General features: G+C 39.6%; 1 protein-coding gene across 1 annotated transcript in view; it reads left to right on the top strand.

Annotated features, from left to right (window-relative positions):
• Adgrv1 (adhesion G protein-coupled receptor V1) overlaps positions 1–23,717 on the top strand; it is a 514,991-nt gene that overhangs the window by 113,911 nt on the left and 377,363 nt on the right. The window contains exons 43-52 of the mRNA XM_076927075.1: positions 3,644–3,906; positions 6,114–6,289; positions 6,776–6,900; positions 9,786–9,943; positions 10,038–10,184; positions 10,685–10,792; positions 15,194–15,458; positions 16,313–16,435; positions 20,009–20,231; positions 20,565–20,769. Coding sequence (XP_076783190.1) covers positions 3,644–3,906; positions 6,114–6,289; positions 6,776–6,900; positions 9,786–9,943; positions 10,038–10,184; positions 10,685–10,792; positions 15,194–15,458; positions 16,313–16,435; positions 20,009–20,231; positions 20,565–20,769 — 1,793 coding nt within the window. The remainder of the gene's footprint in view (positions 1–3,643; positions 3,907–6,113; positions 6,290–6,775; positions 6,901–9,785; positions 9,944–10,037; positions 10,185–10,684; positions 10,793–15,193; positions 15,459–16,312; positions 16,436–20,008; positions 20,232–20,564; positions 20,770–23,717) is intronic.

The raw sequence follows: 23,717 nt of genomic DNA, 5'->3' as shown, positions 1-23,717 counted from the left end.
AAAGAATGTGGCTTTTCTCCATATACAGAAAGTGTATGTATGTAATGATTTTTTTTTGTAGAGAACAACAAATATAAAGTATTGTAGGAATAGAAACCATGACTTTGTTAAGAATTATATGCACATATTCCATGGAAATGTAAGTAAGATGGATTTAAGCAAAGAAAATTTATAGGCTTACTTAACTAGAACATTCAGCAGCATACAGTTTTAGGTGAGGTGGTTCTAATTATAAATTCCAGGCCCCTGTCATTTTCTTTCTCTGTTCCATGCCATTGGAAAGTCAACCTTACTCAGACTGGCTTTGAACCCCACTTTGCCGCTCAGGCTTGCTTTGAACTTAAAATCCTCCTGCTCCAACATCCTGCAAATCCTGGAGTACAAACTGCAACCACCAGACCAACTATAACCGTCTTTGCAGACAATCAGTAGTCTGTATTGAGCATAGTGGGTACCGTGTGTAATGATGTACACTCCAGCGTGTACATAAAAGCTGTTGTTTCTTTAAATCCTTTCTGGTGATTTCTTCACCAGTTAACACTTTTACCCAAGTCCTCATGAGCAGACTGTGGTTTACAGCATTCTTTTTTTGCCATATATGTCTTTATCAGTGGGTTTGACACTGCCTGGTTTTCCTTTGTATGCCTTTGCTTCTTATATTCTCTTTGCATTTCCATATAGCTTTATTTTTGTAGATTGTTATTACTGTAGACTAGTATTATTGTATACTATCCTGTTGGAATAGTTCCAGGGGCAGTACAGTGACCTTTATTGATGGTGTGTGAGAGAGTAGGGGTCTTAATATCCTGCATTCCTCCTGGGGGATCTGGAATGGATACTCTGAGGAGAGATGCTTAGTGTGCTGGAGCTATGTTGAGGCAGAAACTTTGCAGTCACTGAAGGCCTCTGTGTTCCTTGCTTGTTCTTGTTGGTGTAGATGGTCCAGGGCTCCATACTCCTTGGAGGCTTGTTAGGGTTTTACTGCTGTGAACAGACACCAACACCAAGGAAACTCTTATGAGGACAGCATTTACTTGGAGCTGGCTTACAGGTTCAGAGATTCAGTCCATTATCATTAATGCAGGAAACACTGCAGAGTCTGATCAGATTGGCATGGCATGGTAGCAGGTGAGAGTTGTACATCTTCATCCAAAGAAAGCCAGTATCAGACTGTCCTCAGGCAGCTAGGAGGATGGTCTCAAAACCCACCTCCACAGTGGCACACTTCTTCCAACAAGGCCACACCTACTCCAACAAGGCCACACCCACTCCAACAAGGCCACACCTCCTAATAGTGCTATTCCTTAGGCCAAGCATATTCAAACCATCAGATATACTGATCATGAGCTCTACCATCATATAGTGGAACCAAATATCTTAGCAGTATGTGAGCTTGGCAGAGTATTCATTGAGGGCAAAGCTACCATCATCAAAGGCAGAGGATCAAGTGTCTCTGTTAAGGTTATAGGAGACAACCTGATTCTCAGTGTAGCCCAGGATGACCAAAGGGAACCTGTGGCATCTCTTATATCACTTCATTGATGTCCTTGTATCTGGCAGCTTTCACTAGGCAGCTGGTCACATTCACAACATACACTCTGAAGGTAGGAACAGGAAAGGCCATTCCAATAAATGCCTCATTCAGCTCAGGAATGACCTTGCCTACACCCAAGTGGATGCCGGGACGGCATTCTGACAAGCCCCACAGCCATGATACTGCAGTTTTCCTGAGGTGCCATCCACAGTCTTTTGGGTCACAGGGATGGCATGGACTGTGGTCATGAGTCTCTCCAAGGTGCTGAAGTTGCCATGGAAAGGGGTAGAGGGCTGGATCTAAGCACTTGCTGGCGCAGGAGGCATTGCTGATGTTTTAGTAAATCTTCAGACTTCTCATGGTCACGTCCATCACAAACACGCACGCTAAGCAGAGGGCAGACATGATGCTTTGGCTCGACTGTTTAAGCGTGCCCCAGCCATCTCTGTGGTGGTAAAGATAGCAATAGATTCTACTACATATTCAGTACAAGTATCACCCTATTTGATAAGAGATGGTTTTAAGTAATGGAACTTTCCTGTACTCAGCCTTGACTGTGGAACTTAGTTTGCTGGAATCATCCTGGAACACGTTGATCATGTGGTTGAGGTCAATGAAGGGGTCGTTAATGGTAACAACAGCATACACTTTGCTAGATTTTTTAAGGCAGTCCTGCTAACCAGCCACCCTGGACCCAAAACCCATCCACTCCAACCTCTACCATCGCATCTCAGTGATGGAGCTGGCACTGCCTGAGAACATGTGGCTGCTCTAGAGCCAGGACAAGCAGACAAGCTCAGTTATTAGACATTTTGTAAATAATCTTCAGAGCTTGTTCTTATGTTTTAAATTCAATATGTTATCTTTTATTATATAGCTTTAAAATAGCAGTATTGTTATTTTTAAATTTGATTTGCTTTTCCCCCAAAACAATGCATTTTACTATATTTTTTTCTGAAATTTTATAATTTTGATTAGTATGTGGTTAATAGGAGGGAATTATTTATTAATAATGATGTGAGACAAGGATGTTAATTTATTTTTATCCTAAAGTGTAAAGGTAATACCCTAAATTCTAATGATGGGCTTTTATTGGCTTTTGATTTTCAATATAAAGTTTATTTTTATCTATCCTTCCTAGTTTGGTTTTTGCTTCTGTGATAAACACCATGACTAAAGCACGCTGGGGAGGATAGGGCTTATTTTAGTTCATAACTTTCATTTGTGACCATCATGAAGAAGTCAGGAAGAATGATGTTTATGATCTTGCTCTGCATGACTTTCTTGGCTTGCTTTTGAATATAAGCCATGACCACTGTACACCCCCACATTAGTCATTGTTCAAGAAGATTCCTCACAGGCTTGCCTACTGGCTCTGGCCTGAGTTGATGTAGTTCAGAGAGTGGGGGTGGAGGGAGGGAAGGAGGGAGGGAGGGAGGGAGGGAGGAAGGGAGGGAGGGAGGAAGGGAGGGAGGGAGGGAGGGAGACTCTACTGTTCAAATGTGAACTACCTAAAGGGATATAACAATGGATCAAGGTGAGACAAGGTCAACATTTTGTGTCCATCTTTCTAATATTTTCACATCAATTTCTGTGTCAGTTGTCTACATTGAATGTGATGCTTTTACAGTTATATTTTCAATCAATGACAGCTAAAATATGAAGGTATGATGATGCTTAAGTGATGTCTTGGCTGGCAAGAGGGCTCAGCAGATAAAGGTGTTTGCCACCAAGCCCGATGACCCGAGTTCCACCCCTGGGATTTACATGAAGAATTTCCGCGAGTTGTCCTCTGACTTCCACACATACACACACTGTGACATGTGCTCTCCCCACAAATCCATGAAAACATATATGGCTGTAAGAATAATAAAGATCTTGAAGCCAACTTCCTGGCTTGTACCACTGCTCTGTTCCCTTCCAGCTTTGTAACTTCTATAGAGTAGCCTGTGTTTAGTCTAAAACACGGTGGGGACAGGAAAAAATTCCCCATTATGGGCTGCAGCGAGAACTAAGGTGACACAGATCACACTGTCAGATGTGCGCATGCTTGTTAGGGTTTATAACATCCGCTCTTCAGTTGCTGCTTGCATGTTCTTGTTTTAACAGCTGTGATTACTGTCGTTGCCAATGACGATGGCCCAGGAGTTCTGTCCTTTAACAACAGCCAGCATATCTTCCTCAGGGAACCTACCTCTCTCTACGTGCAGGAGAGTACAGCAGTGTTAGTCATTGTCCGGGAGCCAGCCCAGGGTCTCTTTGGAACGGTGGCGGTTCAGTTTGTTGTGACAGAAGTCAACTCCTCAACTGAATCTAAGGACCTGGTTCCTTCCAAAGGCTTTATTGTTCTAGAGGAAGGCGTTCGATCCAAGGTATAGTTGAATCTTTAATATCTTTAATAAGAATACAAGATTATTTTTAGTATTTAAAAGCTTTCCCTCAGAAGTATGCTCCCTCAGTTCTCAGAAACAAAGCAAAAAAACCTCCTTAAAGGAGAGAGACAAAGGTACTAGAGTGTGTGGCAAGCATTTCAGAGTTACAAAGTATACACAGATGGCAGCTGAGGAAATTGCCTGTCAATATGGTAGAGGAATATGCAAGAATTGGAATGCATAGTTAGCATTGTCAATTTGAAACCAGGGGCTGGAGAGATGGTTCAGTAGTTAAGAGCACTGTCTGCTCTTCCAGAGGTCCTGAGTTCAATTCCCAGCAACCACATGGTGGCTCACAACTGTCTGTATTGGGATCTGATGGTATGCAGGTGTACATGCAGATAGATCACTCATAAATAAAATAAATAAATCTAAAAAATTTAAAAAAATTATTTAAATGGTATTTTTTCCCTGTATACTGTCTGTAAGAACATAAGCCAAAAGAAACTTCCATGCATTTGTATGTATATGCGTGTTTGACCATATACGTGTGTGTGTACCACATGTGTGTCTGGTGCCTGTTGAGGTCAGAAGGGAGTATTGGGTCCTTTGGAAATGGAGTTACAGATAGTTGTGAGCTGCTATGTGGGTGATGAACTGAACCTAGCACCCATGTAGGTAGAAATTGAACTCAGGTCTTCGGGAAGAGAAGCCAGTGTTCTTAACCACTTGAGCCACCCTCCCAGCCCCTCAGCTTTATTTTTGAGATACAGTTAAAAATATTTGATTACATAATCTTATGCCTTTTACAGCCAAATCCAGTACTAAGCTAGTATACTTACAGTGATTAAACATTGGAGGTCACCTAATATTTGAAGCAGTCTGTTTTCTGTGGTGTAGGTTAGACCCAGGACTTTGGGGATGCTCGCAAGTGCTCTGTGGCTTACCTATGTCCTCAGTCCTCTCTTGTGTATAAACTTCAGAATGATTTCCAAGTTCAATTTTTACATCCTTGAAAATCTAAACCTTTAATGGATTTGCTTAAAGATCTACTCCAATTTTTAAATGATATAAAAGCTTAAAGCATAAGTGTTTTTGTGAATATTACTTTATTCTTTTTTTGTCTTAAAATTACATTTTATTTTGCCTTTCCTTGAATTAGTTTTATAGTTTTAAGATCTTTAATATGTTCATAAAAATTAATTGTTGGAACAAATTAAATAAATTTTAAACTATCCCACACTTGAATTTTAAAATGTAAGTTGTAAGGTACACAGTCCCTAAGTGTATAGGTAAATGACTTTAAAGATATGATGTGCACATATGATTACCATGCAGAGGAAGATGTCTAAAGAATGGCCAGTGAGAAGCATCTCTTTTTGTCCTTTGCTTTTTCTAGAGAGACTTTTAAAATTCAGGACTATCTAGCTCTATATAGACAGGGTTGTTAAGCAGTTACACGTCTCTGTTGATACCTTTCGCTCTGCATTCTGGGAGCACTGTCAGTAGATAGTTCATTTCCGAGTTACTGTGCTGCATTCTGTCGCTGAGGACACAAACCTTTTATTCCGCTGCTGGCCAGCATTTGGATCAGTTCTAGTCTGCACCCACTCTGCCCGTCACTGGTTCTGGCCAGTCCTTTCCAGATGAAATGAGGTTTAAAGAAGTGATGTAGCCCAGATGGGACAAAAAGGTTACAGAAATCGGCATGTGAATTTAACCTGGTAATCAGTGGTTTTCAAGAACTTTAAGAAAGTATTTTATTTTAAAATTATGCATGTGAAGTGGTCTGTTTGTGTCTGTTCCCATGAATGCAGGTGCCCATGTAGGCTGGAAGAGAGCATGCTATCTCCTGGGACTGAGGTTACAGGCCCCCGTGTGCTGCCTGGTGTATATTCGCGGGGACTGTTTTGGTTCTCTATCATAGCAGCAGGAACTCTTAACTGAGGAGACATCTCTCCATCCCCAGTCAGGGTCATTTTTAAATGCTAGAAACTGTTACTATTCAGACACTGTGGGGAGGCAGATCACCGTGTTGAAAATCTCCAAGGTAGGAACAGTTGTAGTCACCACATGATGGGGATCAAATATAAATAAATAGAAGTCATATTTCAAAACGTCTTACAACAATGTGTAGTGAAGTTCTCCAAATGTGTCTTTCAAAAAGACCATATTCTATTAACTTCATTATTTTCACTGTGTTTCAGGCCCTGCGTATCTCTGCCATACTAGACACGGAACCAGAACGGGATGAGCACTTTGTCTGCACCCTGTTTAATCCAACTGGAGGTGCTAGACTAGGGGCCCATGTTCAAACCTTGATAACAATTTTGCAAAACCAGGCCCCTTTGGGACTATTCAGTATCTCTGCCATTGAAAATAGGTATGGGTTATTTACAAAACATTAACATTTTGAAACAAAATATGTAACACTTGTGAACTGAGAAGATGTAGATTGAAATTAATATCTGGTTATTTTTAACATGTCTGGGAGCTGACAAATACTTATATTTTATTTCTTAAAATACTTAAGGCATCTAATATTAATAGGCTAAGCCTCTCCTACTTCACCTATTTCTTAGCAGTTATCTGAGTTTTGTGTGGAGAGAGCTTAGAATGGCGATATTTAATCATTATTATGATAACATCATTGGAGTGTCACATTTATATTTTTATTTAAAAATTCTCCATAAGTGAATACTTTTGAATACGAGAGTCTAGTTCTCCACTGTAGACAATTTGTGGGTCTCATCGGAGCGTACAGGTTTACAAGTTTATCAGATAATATGCTGGCAGTGTAATATGTATTTTAAATATTTAGAAATTATTCTCTTCTGCTCTCCAAATTCCACTTGTTTTTTTCTTTTAGTGCTACCTCTATAGATGTTGAAGAATCCAACAGGAGTGTGTACCTCAATGTGTCACGTACAAATGGCCTTGATTTGGCTGTGAGTGTGCAGTGGGAGACGGTGTCTGAAACAGCTTTTGGCATGAGTATGTTTAGCTTTCTTTCCATAAATGATGTATTACCAGCAGAACAGGTACTTGATTCTGTTATTGCATCCATAGTATTTACTGTGCATTTTTCATGCACTAGACTTGGAACTCGGCTCACAGAGCTTAGCATTTAGGCATTCCCAGAAATATCTAGGAAATAAAAAAAAAATAAATTTGCATTGCAAATGATAATAATGCTTTAGGGGATATTGGAAGTAGTAAAATGTAAGTGAGGGCTGAAGGGATTACGAATTCTGGATTCTCTTCGGGGGGGGGGGGGGGGGGACCTGAATTCTGTTCTACCACCCATGTCAGAAGGCTGACAAGTGCCTGGAACTCTAGATTCAGGAACTCTGACATCGTGTTCTGGCCTCTTCAGGCACCCATACACATGGCATGTATGCAATCAAATACATACAGAGACACGCATGCATGCAAGCACGCACGCACGCACGCGCGCGCACACACACACACACACATAAAATAAAGTAAATATGAGGTGGGGACTTCCAAGGAGAATCAATGATTACATTAAGGCTGACTGATGAGTGGGGATTGGATCCAAAACACTGTACTGGAGGAAGCTGGAGACAGCAGTGAATGACTGTCAAGGCTGGAGACTTGAATCATAAACTGATATATAAGAGAAAATATAGAATGGACCGTAAACAGAGAAGTAAGAGAGAATATTTACCTTGACTAGTTAGATAAGGCCAGATCATTAAAGAACTTGAAAAACATCTCTTGGATGCCATGCTCATCCTAGTTTTAAGGAAAAGCCTCTCAGTGGTTTATGTACACATAAGAATGGCTTGGCATGACTATATTTATAGTTTATAAACATTGTTCAGAGTACCATGTAAAGAATTGTTTGTGTAGAAGAGAGGACACAGAGCTTAGACCCAGGGATGTGTTGTCTGTGACTCGTGGGAGATGCTGTGGAAGACCCCACGTTTCTAGCTTATACAGTTGAGGGAAAGTTCAAGCCACCATCTAAGAGAGAAATTATCAAAGAAGTATGATCTGAGGAAGGAGAGTGGACTTCGTGTGGTTTGGAATGTGTTACCCTTGAGTTAGACATAAGAAGGTATTTCTCTAGATTAAATGGAAATTTTCTGATACACTATGAGTTGAGGAAGCATATTGTATTGCAACTCATGAGGGTTGAGAGACTAAAAAGAGAGACTGTAGTTAGATTGGAGACAAGTGCAGACTAGACCATGAAGACACTCATACTGAGTGGCTAGAGATAGGAAAATGACCTAAGAAAAGAGAAAGACCCAGGAAGCCCAGAAAAATGTGAGATTGTAAAAGACAGTGTTAGGATTGAGGAGAGGCCATGTCCCACTGGGAGTTCAGTGAGATGAAAATCTAGAAAAAAACAACTATTACAGTTACTAATGAGAAGGCATGCATGGGCTAGAAAGGCTATTTGTACAGGGGGACAGGGACTCACTAACACTCGAAGAGGAGGTAAAAGAAAGGAGACTTTAAATACATGCAACTATTTTTGAAAGTCTGGCTTGGAAGATAAGGTCTAGAGAAAATACTGGAACTCGGAGAATTCCTATCTGTGTAGTAGGGAGTGACTGGAACTTGCATCAGTGCTGATGGAGAAGGCCTGGGAAGTAAGAAAGACTAAGCATGATGGAGAGAAACAGAAGTAGCAATAATGCCAGAAAACAGGAGGGAAATATGTATGTGGACACACTCGTCACATAAATGACGAGATATATAAAATACACAAAGACTTGATTTCCTGCGAAGACTTCCGTCATTACATCTCTCAGAAGTGGTCCTGGGGATGGGCAGTCCTAGGTAGCAGGTGTGCCATCCACATCCGCCATCTTTCTGAGTGACAGGACTGAAGATTCATCTGTATGTCACTTTTACTCATGACTCCTAATGACAAAGCTATGGAACTTGTTTGAAAGGTTGCAAGATAAAAATGTAATGTCTACTTTTAGGAAAGACAGTCTCTAGTGAATGCTGCCTCTGGGCACTGACACTGTGTCTTCTTGAACTAAAATGTTCTGCTCAATATTTTATACAAGTTCTATGTTTTGTTATTCTTAGCCTATCATGTTCAGATAATTAGTGAAAGTTTAAAAATAACTTACTTTGGGAAATAGTCATGACAATACATGATTGAAGTTTTTTTTTTTTTTTTTAAAAATAGACATTAAAATTTTTAAAAAAAATTTTTTAAAAAAATTCTCATTAACCAATGTTTTTCTTTTTTAGTGTTTTTGAATACAGAATTTAGAACATGTGTAATTTGTAGCAATCTGATAAAACCTTGAAGTCTTTTGAAGTGAGTCTGCATAGATATTTTAAAGCCTATAAAACGGAAACTAATAGTATTGGATGGGTAGACATTAAAAATGTGAGATTAAATTTGACAACACAAATAGCATGTTTTCTCTTAGGCATATTTACCATTTTCAAAATTCAGCTGTCTTTTGATAATCTCTATGGAAGATGATAGAAGCCATTTTAGCATATTTCACTCTAAAATATTATACTCAGATTTAGTTTTGAATATACTTGGACAAGAATGTAGCAGATATATATATATATATATATATATATATATATATATATATATATCTCCATCAAAGTATCACTACTTTTAAAAAATTAATACTTTTAGTTACTGCTTTCAAGCTTCCTAGTGTCTATTATCTTTTACATACAGCATGCACTTACACCCCCCCACACACATACACGCACCCACACACACTCACATACACACATCCTCCTCCTCCTCATTACCACCGTCATCTTTCTAATACACTCACTAGCTTCACTCTTTAAATAATGCCATGAAATAAGGTTCAGATGCAATTATATACACATAAATGTTTGTTTTATTGTTTTAGGGGGAACGAATGTTGTCTTTTCCGTATTTCAAAGCTTTTTTGACAAGACAGCATTGGACTGGTGTTTCTTTACTGTTGAAGATTCAGTTTATGGCATAATGCTGAGAAAATTCTCATTAGTTGTTTATCGATGGCAAGGAACTTTCATTCCGGTTGAGGTAAGCATCCCTGTTTGCCTTATGGTGCACAAAATAAAATGTATGTGAAGACTGTGATGCAACATTAATTACTAATATCATTTGTGTTTCCTAGGACTTAAATGTAGAAAGTCCTAAAACTTGTGAGGCCTTTAATATTGGCGTTTCCCCGTATATTGTGATTACTCACGGGGAAAGAAATGGAGAAAAGCCTTCCATTAACAGCGTGTACATGTTCACTTCTGGATTCAGATTATTGCTGGTAAAAGAAATTCTTTCATTTTCTGTAGATGATTTACTTATGTGTGCAATTCAGATTTGTAACAGTAACCAAAATGAAAGATGCTGTATGTTCTATGTTAAAGGACAAAAGAACATTTTTTTGTTTTTTTGCAATTTGATGTACACTGTAGCAAGTATCTAAATTCAAGGCTATTTTTGTCTCCAACTGATACTTTGGAATGCATAGCCTACAGATTAAACAGAATTTCAAATGTTAAACCAGGTCTATGGTTTTTTGTTTGTTTGTTTGTTTGTTTTTCGAGACAGGGTTTTTCTGTGTAGCCCTGGCTGTCCTGGAACTCACTCTGTAGACCAGGCTGGCCTCGAACTCAGAAATCCACCTGCCTCTGCCTCCCAAGTGCTGGGATTAAAAGCCTGTGCCACCACCACCTGGCTAAACCAGGTCTATGAATGCTATTACTGACGTCAGCTGCTGCTGTCATTAAGGACTTTCAAGTGTTTGTCACCTCTCTTTTGCAGGTACAGACAATCGTTATTTCAGGAAGTTGTCAAGTAAGGCATTTCACCTCAGATAGTCAAGACTATTTCATCATTGCAAGTCAAAGAAACGATTCGGAATTAACCCAGGTGTGGTTCTTCTAAAGTGAAAACTTCCTCCCTTCTAAAACACGCTAATTAAAATTTGTTCCTATGAATAGGATTGAACAAATGCATGATTTTGTTTGTGGAGGTGATGTGGAATGATACTGCTTGGACATAGTTTTTGAAGGCTAGGGTTAAAATATTACATCTTCAGGAGAGAGAGAGAGAGAGAGAGAGAGAGAGAGAGAGAGAGAGAGAGAGAGAGAGAGCCAATCTAACAATAGCACAAGCATCTGATTGGGTGTAATGGAGTTGGAAAGCACTATGGAGAAAAATCCCAGCTTATCAGATGGGATCAGTAGAGAGTCATGGGTAACACTGCAACAGGTGGGATCATGGGTACCACCGCCAAGCGGCCCCCGGGGCCGCAGCCCACACTCCACACTTCTCTGCCTTACTACATCTTGTCATCTTATTTGATGTTTGTCTCTCAGGCTCCCATACCTGCTCCTTACCTATTCGTTTCTAGCTAATGGCTCTCCTGCCATTATTCTTGGTAAAAAAAAAAAATTTTTTTCCTATTTTTGTACATTCTTAAGTGCAATTCAGATTTGTAAAATTAATCAAAATAAAAGATGATGTATACTCTATGCTATCTTCCATAAGGAACGGAATCTTCCAGAAGGAAGCTTACAACTTTTTTAAAACACTTGAACCCCAGCCTTACTCCCACTTCCCATCACTGTAGGGCCCTGTCTATGGACCTCCTTCCTCTCACCATGATCTGTCTATGGACGCCTGTCCTCTCACCATGATGACCTTCTTGTCTTCATAGGCTGGCTATTCCCTCCATGCTGGTGATTATTACAGTGAGCGTAATGTTCAAGCAATGCTCAGCTTAAAAGAGACCCTATCTTTTTCCATGATAGTTTCCCCTCTCCCTCTCCCTCTCCCTCTCCCTCTCCCTCTCCCTCTCCCTCTCCCTCTCCCTCTCCCTCTCCCTCTCCCTCTCCCTCTCCCCCTCCCCCTCCCCCTCCCCCTCCCCCTCCCCCTCCCCCTCCCCCTCCCAGGAAATTTCTCCTCACTTGGGCTGAGTCTCATAGTCAACTTGACAACTGTAGATAAGGCTAGCCTTTGGATGTGATGATGAGGATTATCCAGATGAGGTTACTTGAGGTGGGAACCCATCCTTACTCCAGAAGCACCATTCTGTGGGCTGGTGAAAGTGGACTGAGCATTCATCTCCCTGTCTCCGGGCAATGACTACAGGCTGCCCAGCTGCCCAGTTCCCACTGCCATGCATTCCCCACTGTGAAGACTGCATCCGGGAACTGTGAACCAAGTACGCTCTTCACGCGGGGTGCTTTTGTCAGAATGTTTTATCCTAAAACAAGAAACATAGTTAATACTACTCTTCACCAATGGCGGCTGGGTTGTCGGGTCTTTGTATATCCTCACTGTGATCGTGTATGGTGGTCAGTATGGCCTCAGACTTGAACCATCTTTTCTCTTGCACAGATCAATGTTCTTCATCTTTATCCTCATCGGTCACCGACTTGCCTGCCCTCCCTTGCCCTTCCTTTTCTCCTTTCCACCTTCCCTTAATCCCTCCATTTCTTTTTATCCCCCCCCCAACCCCCACTTACTGCCCCATCATTCCCAGACACTACTGTCATTCCCCATTTCCTTTCTAAACTGAGATGTCCTGGAGCTTTTTAGAATTCAATTTTAATTCATCTTTTTCTTTTTTTCTGTACTTGCTCTGGGTCATTTTATAAATCTGTGGTTTGACATACAAGCTGCAGGCCAGTGTCTTTCAAATCACACCCGAAGCCTTCCCTCTGTATTCTAGATGACTCTGTCTGTTTTTTCCCTGTCCATTCACATAGATTTTCAGCATGTAATATATAACATCTTAGCCTGAACTTAAATTTTCTCCATGTGATTTTTCTCATTGTCTCTATGTCAGGAAATAGCACCCCTGTAAAGTAGAATTATTCAGGAGGAACTATGGGATAGCCTCTGCTTAATTATCCTTTTATATTATTATTAAGTACATTTTGAATACAGTCTCATCTGTCCACTTCTTACCTTCCACCAAGGCTTTCCCACATGTCTCACTGGGTCAGTTGGAACACCATTGCAGCTCATCTCGAGAATCTCCTCACCTCTGCAGACCCGTTCTCTGTCGAGTGCCTACAGTTACCTTTTTAAACAACATTACTTTGTGTTATTCCTCATTTTAAAACTGCTCAGCAACTTTCAATTACTTACAAAAATTTTAAATTCTATGTAGTCCTTTTGTATAGACTGTTTCTTTATATAGACTATCCATCTTTAATATAGATTATCCATCTTTAATATAGACTGTCCATCTTTAATATAGACTGTCTGTTATATAGTATGTCTGTTATATAGACTGTCTGTTACATAGACTGTTATATAGTCTGCCTGTTATATAGTCTGTCTGTTATATAGTCTGTCTGTTATATAGTCTGTCTGTTATAAAGTCTGTTTGTTATATAGTCTGTCTGTTATATAGTCTGTTTGTTGTATAGACTGTCTGTTATATAGTCTATTTGTTATATAGTCTGTCTATTATATAGTCTGTCTGTTATGTAGTCTATTTGTTATATAGTCTGTCTGTTATAAAGTCTGTTTGTTATATAGTCTGTCTGTTATATAGTCTGTCTGTTATATAATCTGTCTGTCTGTCTGTTATACAGTCTGTCTGTTATAAAGTCTGTTTGTTATATAGTCTGTCTGGTATATAGTCTGTCTGTTATATAGTCTGTCTGTTATAAAGTCTGTCTGTTATATAGTCTGTCTGTTATATAGTCTGTCTGTTATATAGTCTGTCTGTTATAAAGTCTGTTTGTTATATAGTCTGTCTGTTATATAGTCTGTCTGTTATAAAGTCTGTTTGTTATATAGTCTGTCTGTTATATAGTCTGTCTGTTATATAGTCTGTCTGTTATATAGTCTGTCTGTTATAAAGTCTGTCTGTTATATAGTCTGTCTGTTATATAGTCTGTCTGTTATATAGTCTGTCTGTTATAAAGTCTGTTTGTTATATAGTCTGTCTGTTATATAGTCTGTCTGTTATAAAGTCTGTTTGTTATATAGTCTGTCTGTTATATAGTCTGTCTGTTATATAGTCTGTCTGTTATATAGTCTGTCTGTTATAAAGTCTGTTTGTTATATAGTCTGTCTGTTATATAGTCTGTCTGTTATATAGTCTGTCTGTTATATAGTCTGTCTGTTATAAAGTCTGTTTGTTATATAGTCTGTCTGTTATGTAGTCTATTTGTTATATAGTCTGTCTGTTATGTAGTCTATTTGTTATATAGGCTGTCTGTTACATAGTCTGTCTGTTATATAGTCTGTCTGTTATATAGTCTGTCTGTTATATAGCATTTCTATCATTTCCTCATCTTCCCAGGTTACTGCTGCAGCATGCCTGTTGCCTTGACAGAATCATTTTTACTTATATTTTACTGTCTCAGAGGCTCACATCTGAACTATAAGTTATGCCATCGCCTCAAGTAAAGAGACAGCCTTACCTGTCCAGTTCCCCAATCCCTTCGCGTTTCAGGTTGGGTTAATCTTTGCCTACATCAAGACAATCGTTCTGTGTTAGGGGCCAACATGTCTAACTTGACCTCCTCAGGACATCCATTTTTCTGTGCTCTACTATCCTAACTGTCATGTTCAGGACTGTCTCAGTGTGCAGTCATCTTTTTACTTATTGATAGCTTAATTATCTCTTCTTGATAATTGATGGGGCCTTACATGTACCCATCACCTCAAGCCTGATGCTTGGCTGGAAGTCTGAACTTTACCTGAGCACTAAAATGCTTTCTTTATAAAAGTGAGCAGGTTGTAGAGTAAAGCAGGTAAGTTATGAACTTCCTTCTAAGGTTAGCTCTGTGGATGTTTATCCTGAAGTCCTACGTGTATCGCTACCATGAGGACAGAAAATACGACTGCTACCCTCAGGTGAAAATGTCTCTCTGGTCTGTTGTTTGAGGAGCTGTTGAAGACATGGAGGCATCAATGATTTTACTTTTATATTCAGTTCTTTTCTATTTTTGGTTTTCTGCTTTGGTTACTTCACCAAATATTTTATACTGATTTCTTCTCAAATAACTTCTTTTTTATTCATCACACACACACACACACACACACACACACACACACACACACACACACACACAGGGGCGGGGGGTTAAGGAAGAGAAGGAGAGGGAGAGAGCAGGAGGAGGGGGAAAGAAAGAGGAGTGAGTAGAGAATGAGAGAAAATCGATTTTATTACTTTTCTATTTGCATACTACCTTCACTCAAGTAAGCAGTAGGCTGCAGGAGTGTAGGGGCATGATTCTGCTACATTGTCACAGGTGCTGAATTTCTGGTCATAAGGAGCTTGTGTTTGGACTTTCCCTGCAGGTCTTCAGATGGAATGGAAACAACTTTGCCTGGCATCAGACATTGCCTGTCCGAGGTGTGCTGGGCATGGCCTTATTCAGCAGAGGAGGCTCTGTCTTCTTAGCCATTTCCCAGGCTAACATCAGACAAAATTCCCTTTTATTTACATGGTCTGGTAGTCAGTTTATTAACTTTCAAGAACTTTCCATCAGTGGGATAACACAAGTTGAGGCTTTGTCTTCAGGAGATGATATTTACTTATTTTTTGCCAAAAATACCATTCTAGGTGAGTGAATAGAGTGCCTGTAATGTATGTACAGTTACCACCCAAATCACCCACATTATATTATATGTTTTATGGGAAATGTTCTCTTTTTTTGATGATCCATAGACTAATGCCAGTGAGAAGTGCATTTTAGCAAGAAAGAAAGCACTATACCTGTGATCTTGTGCTGGACTGAACCAGTTTAAACTTATATTACTATAAAATGAGCAGTAGATAGGTAATGTAAAAAAGTGTATAAAGGTTTTATAGTCAATCTCCCAAGTTATAATTTTATAGGACTGTACTTGGGGTATCATGAGAAATTTATAGAATAATGACTAGTGACTTTTGATAAAACTGATTCAAAATATAATCTGCAAAAGAATATATTTTCTTCTGGTCATTTCAGTTTCAAGGATGAAATGTCAACAATCATCAGCAAAGAAACATTTTATTTTTTTTAAACAAAAAATTATAGCGTTTTTTATTTCATGTACATTGGTGTTTTGCCTGTATATATGACTGTATGAGGGTGTCTGACCCCTGAATTTACAGACAGGTGTATGTGGGTGCTGGGAATTGAACCTAGATCCTCTGGAAAAGCATCAAGTACTCTTAACCACCAAGCCATGTCTCCAACGTTTGGTCTTGTAGCATGGTGTGTGTGTGCTTCATGTGACAGAACATGTCTATTGGTATGTTTTAGTATGTGTGTGGTTTATGTGATAAAAACCGAAAGTGATTGCTGTGTTCCCTACCAAGTTGAGTTATTAAAATAGATGTTCTTTGTGGAAAGTTCTCTTGAATTTTAATATAGTTCTGTGCCATGTTGTCATCTTCTTTGTACAGCATGTTGCATTTTATTTCTTAAGCAGGAAATCAGAATTCAATCGACATTTTTGTCTGGGAGATGGGGCAGTTATCTCTGAGATATTTCCAATCCCTGGACCTTGCCACGGTTAGCAGAATCCGCTCCTTCACACCAGCTTCTGGTATAGGTAAGGGTGTTTCAACTGCTAGTCAGTCTTAAATGCAGCATGGGGAGTTAGACTGATTCCGATCTCATTGAGTTTAGATAGAGTGGTAAGTTCTCAGAGACTGGGTGTTATAGTAGGAGTATCACATCAGAACTTTGTAATAGTAATCCATCCAGAAATCTAAGAGCTTCAAGAAGACGGATACTTTTAAGAGAACATCCTGAGCTGGAAGGGACCCCAGACGTGTAAAAGATTTTTGGACAGGGACATAGCAGTAAGCATTCATGAGGACTTCTGACTATTCAAATGTGGGCATCAAAACTCTCTCACCTTGGCAATTTCATGGCTATTAGTTTGAAATTGAGGAAGGCTGTAGGGAAATGGGTCTATTGGAAGCAGTAACCAGTTTGGTTCTAGGTGTCTGTAGTGCGAGGTAATGTTAAAGCATCCCAAGTGGTTAGAGGTGTGACACAGATTCAGGAGGAAGTGAGAGGTTTCGATTTCAGAGATGCTGATCCTTAGGGATAGGCAAGATTACAGTTAAGACTGTAGAGTAATCGACAGGCTACAAGCAGAATTAGCACAAACCTACAGGAGTATGGTTTTCTTTTCTCTGTGGAATCATAATTCAGCACTGCACCTTTCCGCAGGGTCACTAATCTCCCTCAGCCACTGAGCTTGAATGGGAGGTTTGCCCTGTGGGTTTTTGTTTTGTTTTGTTTTGTTTTTAAGCCAAGTTGTTTTATGGTGCTTCCTTTGTTTCCATGTCTCTTCCTCCTTCTTTCTGGCTCTGAATTCATCCTGCACACTCTAATTTCTTCTACCTGGTGGATCGCATGCCCTTCCAGTCCCTACAATAGTCTCACTCTCCCCTGCGACCTCAAGCCAGCCCTTCCCTGCTCACATGGACATTGTGATGCTGTCCTATGAGGCACACAAGGACTGTCTTTCTTATTCACTCAACAATTGATTTACCAAATATATTCTGTATCTTTCCTTATGTTTGTTCAACTTTCCCCCCTACTTATCCTTTAACTGGGGGCCTTTTGTTTCTGCCTCTGTCATCCCTCAGGTTTACAGAGGGATGGACTGTCTACTCAGGTCACTTCCCGATGCTCGATGCTCACAGTACTTGCCTAATGAATGTTTTTTAAGGAAGAAGTGTATTGCGTGGATGGGCTGCTAATTGAAGTTATAGAATTCCTTTTAAAGATTTTTTTTAAAAAAATATAATAGGTGCATTTTCTAAAAGAATCCAGGAGAAATTCTGCCAGAGGTTTTATGAAGAACCCATTGTGAGGTCTCTCTGTTTCTTTTGTTTCAGTGACTTGAAGTTGTAGTGACATGAAAAGACTGCAGGGGATGAATCAGGATAGCTATTATAAACTCTTGAAAGCTGAAAGCATGCGTTAAAGAATGTTCAAAGGATTTCTCAGTTTGTATAAGTCAAATATTTTATAAAAATGTTAAATTGGAACCAGGGGCATGAGTTCACATAGTCATGCTTTGGTTAGTTTTATGACTGATTTCTGAAAATGGCAGAGGGAATACGAACAGGGCACATGTTGCAAGGATATGTAGACTTGTCACTTTTTTTTTTTTTTTTTTTTTGACTCCTTTAATGGTAAATGGGTTCCTTTAAGGTGACAGTCACAGGACAGAACCTGTGGGAACAGGGCAGCTCAAGTCACATGTGATCTCTGTCATGCAAAAATGTAGCATGTAGTAGGAGAAAGAGACTTGTGTGTGTGGGGGGTGTGCATGCATGTTTGTGTGTGTACACACATGTACATGTGTGACAAAAATGATCATAGCTACAACAGATAATTTCCAGAAAAGAATTGGATACAACATTGCAAAGAATTTAAGCTAATTTACGATATACCTACAAAGCTTTCCTCAATAACCATGGGATTAGGAATTACGGGTTTAGTAGGAGGCAAAGAGCCGCACAGGAGATGGGCTCTAGGCCAAGAGTACAAACTAAACAAAGAATCAGGCGGTGGCAGTGAGCGCGCACTCTGTGGAAACAAACCTGAAGGACCCAGTGTGGACGAAACAGTGAGGGAATAGTGGCAAGCGGGATGAACAAAGAAAGATTAGGAAGCCAGTTAAATTAAAGCATTTTGGTGTATATTCTGAAACTTATAGTACCCTTTGTGGGAAGGTGATGGAGGGAAGGAGAGAGGGAAGAAAAGGAGACAGTCACAGAGAGACATAGACACAGAGATAAAGCCCCTCCTTGCTGACTGCTTTAAAAGGGAAGCTTTTAAAACTTGTTTTGGAATGTCTGTAATTTTCCACAGCTTTATGCAAAATATTTGGCCATTTAAAGATTCTCATATATTGTTATCATTTTTCCCATCTTTACCTTTGTGCACGTCTTAAGAACATGCAACAGTAATAGTGACAGTGGCTTCCCCACTGTGATAGTAAAAGGTTGCAGTAGGTTATGGCGGCTTTTTCACTGTAACTGACGGACGGGACACACACTAGAAGGCTTGTGTCAGCTTCTCCAGATCCGTGGCCTGTTAATCCCTACTCAGGCTTTCTGACCAGCTTTCTGGTCTTGAGTGTCAGTCCACACTAGAACTTGTGTGTTTCTCCGTGGTTCCCCACCCCCACTCCATTTATGTCTGAAGAGCGTTTGGTGTTACATGTTGTATTTTAGCCACCTTTCTCCTAGTCTGTGTAGCTGCAGATGAATGGCTCTGTCACAACTTAACAATAGCACAGGTCCTGGTAACATCACGAGTGCTCTGGAAAGCACGTTCAAAGTGTCATACATGTGTTCATCTTTTTTGAGTTAATTAAACACCGTGAATAATTTGCTAAGTGAAAATAAGCATTGTATTTCTACTTAGTGATGAAAACTTCAGTCTACAGGAAATCTTAAATATATTTAAGGTCGGCTACAGAAACTAGTACTTATATATTAAAGTTAGAAACTTGTGTGGGTGAGATGGCTCAGTGACCAAAGATTGTTGCTGCCAAATCTGTCAACCAAATGTGGTATAAAGATACCGGACTCCCAAGAGTCGCCCTCTGACGCCATGTGCTCCTGGAGTGCATGCTGTCATATACACAAAATGGACAAATAACTAAAACTTAAAAAAAAAAAAAACTTCAAACTTGAATACCATGTGGTAGCTCATCAACCTGCATAATGCTGTAATTATGATTATTTAGAACTTTGTCTCTACTAGTTACAACTGTCCATTATAAATTATAAAAACTCTAGAGAATAAAATACGAAAGTGAAGCATTTGGTGGTAAAATGTTGAGTATGTTTTGCTATAAAAAGTTACTTTTATGTAAGTTTAGCATGGACACAAAAATTACAAAATTCAATTTTATCTTATTGGGCTGTGGCTTTTCTTTTTCATCAACAGATTATGTGTACAATGCCAAGTCGAGTCTGCCCATGCACAGTACTTAACTATTATATTCTGTTGTTTCAAGACAGAATCCTATTTGTTTTAGCGTAGGAATCATGTGGAACTTTGAGCATTGGAAGGGTTGAGCTTTGGAGCTGTGAAGAGAGCAAGTGTGTGCCCACGATGCTTCAGTTCTGATCCCTCTCTCTCCTTCCAGTCCATGTGCTTCTAACTGCCCACGACCGGTCTGCTCTTTACTGCTGGAGCTCAGAGCTCAATGCCTTCTCTTTCGTTCTGGAAGCGCCTGCTGCGCTCGATGCAGCTTTTGTTACGGTGAAGTCGCTTAATTCAAGCAAGACTTTAATTGCTTTAGTGGGAGCCACTGACTCCCACTTATACGAGCTGAGCTACGTCTCCAGCCAGTCCGACTTTATTCCTAGGTAGGTTCAATAGTTGACGCTTAGTGTTTTTAATTTACCCACAGCCCTGTATGGCACCAAAGTTCTCCGCCTTATTGACTGAGTTACTGCTTTATGTAAAATGCAGGAGTCATTATAAGCCAGAAATCTGTTTGTTATCTATACTTTTAGCATCTAGACTATCAAGTTAACTAGTATTATATGACTATTTTGTCTGCAAGTTTTACTTATGGAATGTTTTGATCATTGTGAGACGTCAGTATTATTCAGTGTGACAAGTGTCGGGGACTAACCCATCATTTGTATCCTTCCGTGGTCATCATTGGCTCATTTTAAATGTGCTTCTCATGCTAGTTTAGGTGAACTGATATTTGAACCTGGCGACAAGGAAGCAATCATAGCAGTAAATATCCTTGATGACACAGTTCCCGAAGAAGAAGAATCCTTCAGAGTTCAGCTCACAAATCCAAAAGGGGGAGCAGAGATTGGCATTAACAGTTATGTGAGAGTCACTGTCATTTCAAATGATGACGCCTATGGAGTTGTAGCATTTGCCCAGGTAAGAGGACTGGAGCGTCTACACTTATGTCAAGGTTGTTGCAGTGATAAATTAGTTCTAATACACTTTCAAGGAGTGAGTGATACCTGCCCTGTCTTCAATCTTTGTCTCATTCCTTGCCTCAGCCTCACTTCTTATTACAGAGAATTCTGACCTACAGTAGAATTCTACAGAGAATTCCTCGTTTGCTCTGTTTATTTGCTTTTATTGATCATAATACATTTACTGTTTGGTCTTGTCTCAGTGTTTTGATTCAGGTATTATCTTAAAAAAGTTTTTTTTTAAACCAGAGGGTAGTAACAAAAGAGATGCTAGATACAGTGTATTATATCACACGTAGTATACAGTGCATTATGTCACACACACTATACAGTATAATATATCACACACACTATACTGTATATTATATCACACACTATAGAGTGTATTATGTCACACACACTATACAGTGTATTATATCACACATAATACACAGTGTATTATATCACACACACTACACAGTGTATTATATCACACACACTATACAGTGTATTATATCATACACACTGTACAGCGGATTGTATCACACATGCTATAGAGTGTATCATATCATACACACTATACAGTGGATTGACTCAAACATGCTATACGATGGATTGTATCACAATCATTATACAGTGTATTATAACACACACACTATACAGTGGATTATATCACACACTATACAGTGGATTGTATCATACACACTATAAGTGGATTGTATCACACATGCTATACAGTATATTATATCACACACACACACTATACAGTGGGTTGTATCACACATATCACATACAGATATTACATCAGAGCAGTGGTGAGGCTTATAACAGTACAGACATTGAGTTACATAGAGATGCCTTTGCTGCTTTTTTCTCAAGGAAAGAACTTTGAAAATCTTCTCAGGCTCCCTTCTACCTGGGTTTCATATTTCTTTACCAATGAGAAGAAAGGCGGACATTCATATTGTGTTGTTATTCTATTTTCAAAGTGTATTCTGATATATTAATGTGTTATATCAATATCTCTGATGCATCTTTTCCCCAAATCTTTCACCTATAAAAAAAACCAAGTTCAAATAGTCTTAGCTATTGTGAACACATCTTGAACAGAGCTAAACTGTGGGTTGGCTGCGTCTTACCATGTGTCACTACTGTTCAGACGGGCCATTGGAAAGCTGAATGCTCACTCTGCTTGCTCAAAAGCTCTTGTTACTGTGTAGTACTGGTTTGCTATTCAAGTCCAGTTAGTGACAAAATGGAAGGATGCTTTTACAGCTTCAGTGATTCACTAGGAATGTTCCCTGTAGATGATGTTTAGTCAGTCTTGTGACACACACACACACACACACACACACACACACACACACACTTAGTAAAAGCTACAATTTGAAATTATCTAAAGAAAATTAATCATGAGACAATCCAAGGAAAACCAAGGGATAAGATTCCAGCAGTTCTTTATCCATGGAATCACATAGAATATATCGAATCAAATTTCCCTAGCATTGTGTTGTATTGTTACAACACATGTAGAATTTGGCCACTCAGAGAATCTTAGTTCAGGCTCATAACCAAGGTTTTTTTATTGCTAGCTGGTCATGTCATGTCACATGTCAAAGCTTTAGATCCCAGAAGAAAAACAGACATTAGTATAAACCCCTGAAACCCTGAAAGCATATTATTTGTATAAATTGTCTGTACATAGGAACCATGCATCAGAGCTAGGAATGGAAGAGACCTCTTGAAGACCAGATTCTTAGACACTAGCTGAGGGTCAGCCTCGTGAGTTTGACTCTTACAGACTAGCAGTCATACCCTCTATGTTATCACCTGGGTCCCTTAGCAACATACTGAATTTGTCCCTTGGGGATGGAGGGCTTGGAAGTGTTGAGAAAGGAGCATAACATTCCAGCCAGTAACTTGCATTGGAAGGACAGCTCCAGCTATTATGTTGTGAACATATTTTGTGGAAAGTGGCATTGACTGGAGGTCACTGTTACAATCCAGTAGTTATGGCATGATGAAGCTGCGGGAAGCATGAAACTACCCTTCACCTCCGTCTGGAAAACTGTAGGGAGAAGAGCTGCTTTAAAAAACGAGGTCTGTGCATGCATAGTCCTTAGCTGCTTATGGGGCGGGAGGCGGGGCAGATCACTGGTTCAAAGGAAAACCTGACAAAGGCTGAAAAGAAATAGAATATGAGCATAGAAGTAATTTTATAGTTTGGTTTTCTAGTAGACTGAGGGACAGAACAAGCAGCAAGGAAATCCAGTTTAAGTAGTGTGCTTTCTTGAACCCAGCATATCCAGAATGCTGAAATTCCAACATGGTGTGTAAAAGATGGCTGAAATATTTTACCTTCTTTTTACTACTTTGTCTTTCAATTGCAGTACACGTTTTACATTTAGAGACCAACCAATCTCAAGCATTTAGTAGTGACATGTAGACAGGGGTTCCCACGTGGCATAGGCCAACTTTAAGATATAAACTGTGTGAGTTCAGGGTGTCCCAAGTTTATAACCCCTCTCCTATCAGCTGTTCACATTTTCATTAGCTTCTTTAGATCTCTCCCCAAAGGACACCTTAGCAGAGAGTGCTTGCGTGGTTGAAAACTGGCACTCATTATCCGGACCTTCATGTCGTGCCTTTTCTTCTTAATGATAGAGTTGATTAATTTATTGTCAGTTTATTTTCATTAGATTTCAAAAATACAGGAACTGGAGGGTGTTGTGTTCACAGTTCGACAGTTGGGGAGAGCCTGTAGGGCATGAAGATAACACTCACAGGAGCTTCTGACAAATATGAAGGGCAAGCCTAGGGATACTGAACTGAGAATGTGAGAGGTGACAGACACCATAGGTTCCTTCTACCCTCTCACCCACAGTCTTTCTTCAGGAAGTTTGCCCAGCTAACACCTTGTGTTTCTTG

The sequence above is a fragment of the Arvicanthis niloticus genome, chromosome 29 (genome assembly GCF_011762505.2).
Source record: "Arvicanthis niloticus isolate mArvNil1 chromosome 29, mArvNil1.pat.X, whole genome shotgun sequence".
NCBI lineage: Eukaryota > Metazoa > Chordata > Mammalia > Rodentia > Muridae > Arvicanthis > Arvicanthis niloticus.
Note: the sequence above shows the minus strand (reverse complement) of the source record. Positions and strands in the feature narration are given on the sequence as shown.